Source organism: Homalodisca vitripennis, chromosome 2, assembly GCF_021130785.1.
Source record: "Homalodisca vitripennis isolate AUS2020 chromosome 2, UT_GWSS_2.1, whole genome shotgun sequence".
Classification (NCBI taxonomy): Eukaryota; Metazoa; Arthropoda; class Insecta; order Hemiptera; family Cicadellidae; genus Homalodisca; species Homalodisca vitripennis.
Genome location: NC_060208.1, coordinates 226,857,691 through 226,866,351, shown reverse-complemented (window position 1 = coordinate 226,866,351; position 8,661 = coordinate 226,857,691). Strand labels below are relative to the sequence as shown.

Here is an 8,661-nt window from a genome sequence, read left to right as displayed (position 1 = left end):
CCCAATGACTGGAAGACCATATAATATGGGTCCACGAAGGAAGAATAATTGTCATTAATGTTGCCCAAGAGATGCTTCCACAAAATTCTTGACTACGGAATATTACTACTACTAACTCGCCTAAAATGCTAAAGAAATAAAATACCTTTAATATGAGACACTAATTATACTATGTAGACTAAACTGCTTTACCAGAACGGGTAAGCAAGACCAAGTTTCCTACAGGCTTTAATCATAAAAAAATAGAATCATTTTATAATTTACTATAATAGCTTACCTTATTATTTATAAGTTGATTAGTATCAGATATGTATGTACATAATAGTTTATTATACTTAAAATGCAAGATATTTTTAAATAATATAGATAGAACGTTATTATAATTTATAAATTTTTTTGTGCTTCAATAATCTTTTCATATAATAAAATAAACATGTTATAAATGTCATAAGGACGATAAAAAATACAATAAAAGACTCGTGCAGTACGGTTAATATTGCCGATAGGATTGCTCACATTTCACTGATAATTAATAGTACGAGTATATTAGCGCCTTATAATATTATTTATACAATAATCTAAACAAAATTTCAACGTTACATAACTTTATAACTACAACTGTTATTAAAATTAATAAACCGAAAGAGAGCAAAATAATTTTTCCTCTCAAAATAAATAAATTAGGAAGATCATTTATATTTTTTAATAATTTATTATATATATAATAATTTAGACTACATAACATTCTGACTAGAATTGTTATTAACTTTAAAAAAACGTAAAGGCACAAAATTAATATTTCCATTTCACACTAAACTATACAAGAATTCTACAAACGCCATTACTGTATTACTCGCCCGTTATTTACTGATCTAACATGGAACTGCCCAGTGTGAATTACAGCTTGCGACTAAGACGCGGACTTCCCAACCGGCGCTCCGACCTCCACCAATATAAACAGCTGAGCGCCTGCGACTAGTCAGTACACTCCGAGTCCTGATCTTGTGTACAGCGCCAGTGTTGGAAATATATCAAATTGAATTTCGTAACTATCCAACATTATAGCAGGTATATTACGGTTTTTAGTTCCTTGTTCATATTGTTGTAGTAAATTTGTACACTATTGTCTTTTGTAGAAATTTTAGTGGTACTGAAATGAGATGAGTAATTACGTAAGTAATTATTGTGGTTTTCCTATCAATATGAAGAAATATAAAGTTGTAGTATTATATTTTGGTTAGTGTTATTAGTACAAAGTACACTTTATCTTTACATTGTACAAAATGGACTAGAATATCGAGACGTCAGAACCAGAGGGTTTCTATCTGCATTTTAACAAATTTTACAGTAGAGCGTTTTTAAAGTTTAAGACCTTCTGCAGGGCAAAACTTTATATTGTACTGAAAGAAATTCTAGGTTATAAATAATCAACAGTTTGTTAGTGTTTACAAAAAACCCCAGTTTATTGAAATATTAGTAAAATACAATTTTTTAGGCATTTGTAAACAAAACAAAACGTGCAGATGGGAAACCTTTTGTCCCTGAGTACAAATCAATATTTAAAGTCCAAAAGGTCCTTAATTCAAAACTGTATTTAAATAGTCTACATCAACTGTAGGCATCCATTTCATCATAGATTTTATGTCTTTAATCTTGTCTGAAGGTAATTTCTTCCTGTCTCGCACTACGTTTGCTCCCCAGAGGAATTCTCGGCAGAGTAGTTGTTGCTCGTCCTGTAGATCTGTTCGACTTATTTTTTTTCACCAAGTTAATGCAGTTCCAAGGTTCCAAAGGATCATTGGCTGGTTTTAAACTTTACTGATAGTAAATTAGATTGGCAAAATTGAAGTTGGCACACTTTAGTATAAGGGCAATCTTGATACGCAAGGTTCTTGCTTTGTGCTTGGAAGTCGAAGAAGTCATTTGTCAACATTTGGATTACTGAATAAGGTGACTTTTTATTAGATGCGATGATTACTCTTAAAAGAGAAACAGGGGACCAAACCTCAGTTACTTTGAGTGCCTTTTCAATGTTGGAATGCACATTATCTACTTCCTGGTATGCATGAATGGCCTGGAGTAGAATATTTCATTGTTACTCGTTCAATGTGTTTATTTTTTGCCATAAATAAAGAAATGGCATATGAAATGACAGAGTTTCTGTTTTGGGGAACACAACTGTCACTCCACCAAAATATAATCTTTAACATCTGGAAACGCTGAACTTATTTTTTCCATTATTTTTACCACTGCACTGGCAATATCATTCCCAGAACGACCACAAAGCGCTTCATGCCAAAATGCGCAATAGCCTTTTTTGTCTTTTCAGCAATTGTGCAGTTAAGTTGTATACGTACAACTTTCTTTTGTAAAAAAAACAGCTTACGTTAGCCCTAGGTAGCGCTATAAACATTTTGTAAGTCAAAAACATACAACGACTTCATTACTCTCTCGGTCTTTTTTTCTTTCATTTCTCATAAATGTTTTATTGAACATATGATCATCATATTTGGCAGCAAGCTCTTCTGTCATTCGATTTTCTTTTAGGGACATAGAGTATTCTTCGCACAAGTCACATCTGTCGGACTTTGGGTAGCAAAAAATCCAAATTATATTCAATTATTGAAAATAGATCTATACATTGATATGGATAGAGGTTTCACCTTAAGTTCCTTGCAATGTTCAAGGTACATGTCAAACATTCTACTGATATTTAAGTCAGGGCTAAGATATTCTTTTGCTGTTTTTGCCCTGCAGTAATGGGACTCGACTTTTGCAAAAGATTCAATATGTTTCCTAAGAATATCTTTATCAGCTTTTTGCGTCCTGTCTTTAGTTTTTTTTTTCCTCTTTCGTCCGATTTCGGTACTTCACTTGATTTGTCCTTATTATTGTGAACATTGTAAAATGGTCTTCTGACTCACTAAAATAGTTTGGAGAAAAAAACTGTTTACAAACTCTAATCTTTTTCGTTGTTTATATGTAAAAAAATATGAAAAGGAATTCTTTTTCTGGGGATTATTTTTCACCTTTGTTCTTACTGACATTTTGCACTCTGTATTTCTTAGTATGAAATGATATTTTTTCATTTTGGTCTATTTTATAATAGCTCAGCATAACAGCTTCACGCTCATCTTTGCTTACTTTATTACTACATTTAAATTTACATTTGCAGTCTAAGTGTTGAAGGTTCTTTTTGAGGAACAATCTTTACCACATGAGCTGGTGTATTGATCTACCCGTTTGTTCGCCTCTCCTTCCTAACATTTTTCTTTCCAATTCTTCGGATTCCGCTGTCTTTTTCTAGTTTTTTTCTTTTCCTTCATCGGCGTTAGTTCATCAGAAGTGGAGTCTTTTTCTGATTCTGTTTCACTGTAAGGAACTAGAGATCGATTTAATTTTTCCACTTTGGTTCACTGTTGGGCTAACATCACAAACAGAAAACTATTAGCTTCCTTCATTTTCCAGAGCTGGAATCGGTATTGTTCGTTTGGGCTTCACTGGAAGTTTTATCCGTGTCGTCTGCATCAAACAACCTGAAAATAAAACAAACGATGTTAGAACATAAAGCCAAAAGTCAACGATTAAAGCTTTTTTAAAAGGCCAAAGCATAAAAACATCATGTTTACATAATAAGTTTACAGTAGTTTTTTAGTTATTCTCTGCAAGATGGAGACATACTAGGCCTACGCCATGGTTAAAACTTCAAGTTAAGTAACATGAATATTTTTATGATGACTAACTTTTGTTTATAACCGTCAAATCATTGTTAAAATATAACAGTTAACCCACTAACTGGCAGTTGAAAATGCGCCCGAATGTCATAGATTTTTAAAGCGATTTTGCAAGGGTTGACTATAAAATCCGTCAAAAAATAGTCAATTACTGCAAAGCTACCTATATTTGATATTAAAATGACCACAGATATAATCTAAACAAATCTAAAATAAACAAATATATATATTCATACCTTTTACAAAGTCTTCGTCGTTTGGGTTTTGGTGAAAGAATACAATCCTCTTCGCTGTTACTGTCGTCAGGTGAAGGTATATATTCATCATCACTATTGATGTTTTCTATTGACAAACTATCATTTAAACTGTCATCAATCCATTTTATTTATGATATCACCATCCATTTTAATATGTTTACAAACATCACAATGAAATTACTTTTAACACATTAACACGACAACATAACCTTACCAGCAGTGAAACAATACTATTCCCAGCTGATGCAGATAGGAACTGTCTGGTTCTCAAGTTTGCCAACTTATGCAGATGGAACTAAATTTCCCTGCTTGTAAAATATTAACTGTTCATAATTACACAAAGATTGTGTTATATATTAGTACAAAAAGGCTTAATGTACACATTAATACAATAAAATGAAAAAAATCAAAAAATTGCAGATGGAACCCTCTGGTTCTGACGTCTCGATATGTAAAAATATTCACATAAATGACTATAACAATACTTTTTTGGTCCGAACGTATTTTAATTATATCGATTAAATAGTGTAATTTTGCTCTTTTACATTTTGAAATTTTTTGAAGCATTGTTACTGAAATTAATTAGTATAAATACAATTGCTATGTATCAATAGAATATGTTTAACTTACAAAAGTGCAATCCCAAATAATTTTGATCCATTGGATATTGTTACAATTCTTGTCAAGTTAAATAATAATTATAAACACTATAAGTAACGGCTATATTGTGTCCAACTTGATGAAAAAATTACCCCTTTTATATAAATTCTACCTATTAATGTAACGAATGCTTATCTTAAAGACTATTAACAAATTTAAAAACCATAATCTAGAAAATGCGCATATGCATAAGTTATTATTTTGCTTACGATAAGGTTGATAAATATTGAACATTTACTCTGGAAATGTTAATGCTATTGTGTCAATACGAATATGTTTCAGATTGAGCTATTCATCATGCAGCTGTCAATAGTCGTGTTCTCTGTGGTAGCGGTGGTCGTTGTCGTTGGCCAGGATAACAGAGTAAGAATTATTATGTTTGCTTTTCACAAACATAAGACAACTATCTCCGTGTTTACTATACTAGTTTTATATATAGTTAGACTAATGTTTACAATTTACATTAATTTTGGAAACCTACGGCCTAAAAATTTTACATGAGCAGGTATCAGTTTTCGGTACAATGGTCAATGTAACTTGCCATCAATTTAAATGAGGATGGTGTTTCCCAAAACAGGAATGAGGCTCTTCATATTATATAAACCATATTTTAAAATATAATCTAAAAATTAAGGTTGTAAACGAAATACGCATTTGTTTAATATAAATTTTAATTATTCAACATAAATAACGCAGTGTTACCTCAATTATATACATTTTTCAATACTGAGATCAATTGTCTTTTTCAGATTAAAACTAATATAAGTGTTAATTTAATGAAAAGATTATAATAGTCAGAAGTATAAGTATTCATGCTAATTACGATACAAAATTACAAAGATGTACTATCTAATATAGATATGTAATATTTTTTTAATAAATAAATATATATATATATATATATATATATATATATATATATATATATATATATATATATATATATATATGACTTTTAATTCTTACCTTATAACACTTGTTGTATCTTTTTTGAAAACGACAATATTACTCGAAATATTAAAGGATTTTGTGAAGGCTTTTTCTTTTATTGTTTATATATATATACACACTTTTTACGAAAAACCATGTCTTTATTAATAGTTTTTTTATTGTTATCGACTCAGCCATTTAAAGGTTAATGTAAGCGTTGTAAACATCGTTTATAAATAATATAATTTTTTTTTATTTATAAATATATACTGTAACTGTTATTTTATAATCTTGTATGAGAATACCTGTTTTATTTATCAGTTTGTCACATAGTTTGAATGAACCTTATTGGTATTGAACAGGACTGGCACATAGGAGCAGACTCAGTGAGGCCGAGTGGCACAGTAGTGCACGGCCACGCCAACATCCCGGTACACAGAGGCTCCAATGGTCAAGTGGACGCCAATGTTCACGGGTCTCGAGTGTTCGGGGGACCGTACAACAGACAGCAGACGGTAGGGGGAGGCCTGCAATACCAACACCCCAGCGGTGTGAGAGGAGGACTGGATGTGACCCACTCTAGAGGACAAGGCAATACTTACGGTGCTTCTGTCAGCATACCATTCTAGACTGCATAGTGCTATTATGTTCCTTAATGTAACCATTGTTACATAATTTGTAAATATAATTTTTCTACAATGTAGACTATAATCATTATTAGAAAATAGTAAATCTGTAATTAATTAATTACAAATAAATATTAATAATCTTCTTTCGTGTTAGCGTATTTGTACGTTTTCCCCTTATCCTTTCATGAGATATTTAATTCTAGTGCTTGGTAACAACTTTATAATTTACTACTTCGCTGCTTTAATTTAGGAATAAATACAATTTATATGGTGTTAAAAATTTGCTAGTATTTGGCATCGTGTATGCTTTTATAAACATACACACTCAAATATCCAAATCGTGAAATGTGTATTGCGATCATCTCAGTATACTGCGTTAAAATTGAAATTGAAATAACTTGTAAGTTTTTTAATCGCATACTCTACAAGTTTTTAAAACCTTTCCGTAGAAGGAAAAAATTTTAGTATAATGCAAAAATTACTAATACTAGACTATAACAATTCAGCAAAAAAAAAACTGTAAGAAATAATTTATTGCAATTCCGAATTAAAAAAGTTTGCTACATATCTAAGTACCTATAGTAAAATGCATATACCTCATATATATATTTCATATTTATAAACAAATCCTAATTATAACATCTTTCAAAGTATTAAACAGTCAGACCTCAATATTTGTAGTGAAGTAGCTGAATTGTACAGGTGCGCAACGTTACTAGAATTTGTTCTTGTTTGTAATTTGTTGTATCCTTTAAGAAGTCTAGCAGAAACTTTTTCAAAGCCTTTTGCACGATACTTGAGATGTAAGTGTGGATTGATCGTACACTGTCTAGAGACTGGGTAGATTGATCACCATATTTTAAGGCCGTCACCTTTCACCAACCACCCACATGGGGCTGCCAGGAGTGAACATGCGTGCAGTAATTTGTCTGCCAACAATGGATCAGACACCCTACGGCACCATGTTTTCTGGCTATGAAGTTACTAGGATAGAGACCTAGTCCTAGGTAGAAGCGCGGATTGCTTTATTTGGCAAAGCCTGTTAAAGAATGGCGATACTCTAGAGTAATGTAATAACAAATATGTTTTATACAATTGTGTAATTTAAATATACATAACGTATTAGATACAATAAAACTTACTACATAAACTACTTTGTTTAAAAGTATTTATAGAGTTGATAGTGGTAAAATGTTTTAGCAAAATCTGTGATTATTCTATACAACTGTCCTGCTTGTTTAATTTTTGCCACATAAAATATAGAATAATTTTGAATATTTGTTTATGTTCGTTTTTGTAACACCATTAAGTGAATGTTTGTCATATCTGACTTGTTATTATATTTAATACATTACTTATAATAAAGGTAAAGTTAGAACCAGCTCTATACATTTATTTTTGGATAACATATGTAAAAAGAATCTTTGTAATTCTGAGTTCAGTGTTTGGTTTCGCTTTTCATCTATAAATACCTTTAAGGAAGGTTCGAGCACAAGAAAGCCCACAAAACGTGATGTGGACTTTCTCGACAAATTTACAAACGGGATTTCCTTCTTTCCTTGTATACAAATCTTTTCTCTTGACTAACGGTTTATCATATATAGACATGGCATCTCTTAAAAACATGTCTCTTTTGTGTTAATATTAAACAGTTTAAAAACTGAAACACGTTTGTAAAAATTTAAATTTAAAAACCAAATATTACAGATAGAAATCTTAAGAACGTCGATCACGTAAAATATTAAATACATTGAACTTTGTTATTTCAGTTATTCATTAGTGCAGTTTATTTACTCAGTTAAAATTTGGTTACATAAAATGAGAACTGGTAGGTTGCATATAAAACGGCATATTCCAATAACTCTCATGACAGACTTTTAATTTTTGGAATAAATCTGGCATTTGCTCCGAAAATTAACCCGAGAATCCAAAATCCCCCAAAATAGAAAATTTTTATTTAGTATTCAGCAAATTTATTTATTTAGTATTGCCAGTTTTGAGCCAATTCTTCGAAACATTATTTTTGACAAGAATGCTGCAGTATTTGAATAAACACAACAAACTTTCAATTGAAAAGTTTAAGTTCAGGAAATGTAAATCGACTACAGACCCTATTGTGAGTCTGGTCGACTTGGTTGTAGAGGGATTACAAAATAGAAATACCACCCTAGGTTTTTTTTCTCGACTTATCAAAGGCATTTGACTGTATTTAACACAACACTCTGCTTAAAAAAACTGGAATCATATGGCATTCGAGGCGTGCCGTACTTAGTGCCTTAGATAATTTCTAAGAGAAAGAACCCAAGTTGTCCAAATCTCAAATCAACTTTCAAACCCAATCCAGTTGAGCCACTGGGTTTCACAGGGATCAATTCTCAGTCCAATTCTGTTTCTTATATATGTCAATGACATTGCTTCATCACTACTTCATGGAGAAATCATGCAGTATGA

General features: G+C 31.2%; 1 protein-coding gene across 1 annotated transcript; it reads left to right on the top strand.

Moving 5' to 3' along the window:
• The first annotated feature begins 981 nt into the window (after positions 1–981).
• On the top strand, positions 982–6,352 carry LOC124355459. Its single transcript, XM_046806606.1, has 3 exons — positions 982–1,068; positions 4,934–5,014; positions 5,944–6,352. Exons 2-3 carry the CDS (start codon positions 4,949–4,951, stop codon positions 6,208–6,210), a joined length of 333 nt encoding a protein of 110 aa, XP_046662562.1. The 5' UTR covers positions 982–1,068; positions 4,934–4,948; the 3' UTR covers positions 6,211–6,352.
• The last annotated feature ends 2,309 nt before the right edge of the window (positions 6,353–8,661 follow it).

Excerpts from the sequence above, each read along its gene's own strand:
- LOC124355459 (XM_046806606.1), top strand. The coding sequence starts at position 4,949 with ATGCAGCTGTCAATAGTCGTGTTCTCTGTGGTAGCGGTGGTCGTTGTC. Across the intron at positions 5,015-5,943 it reads TCGTTGGCCAGGATAACAGA|GACTGGCACATAGGAGCAGA; the intron begins GTAAGAATTATT and ends GGTATTGAACAG.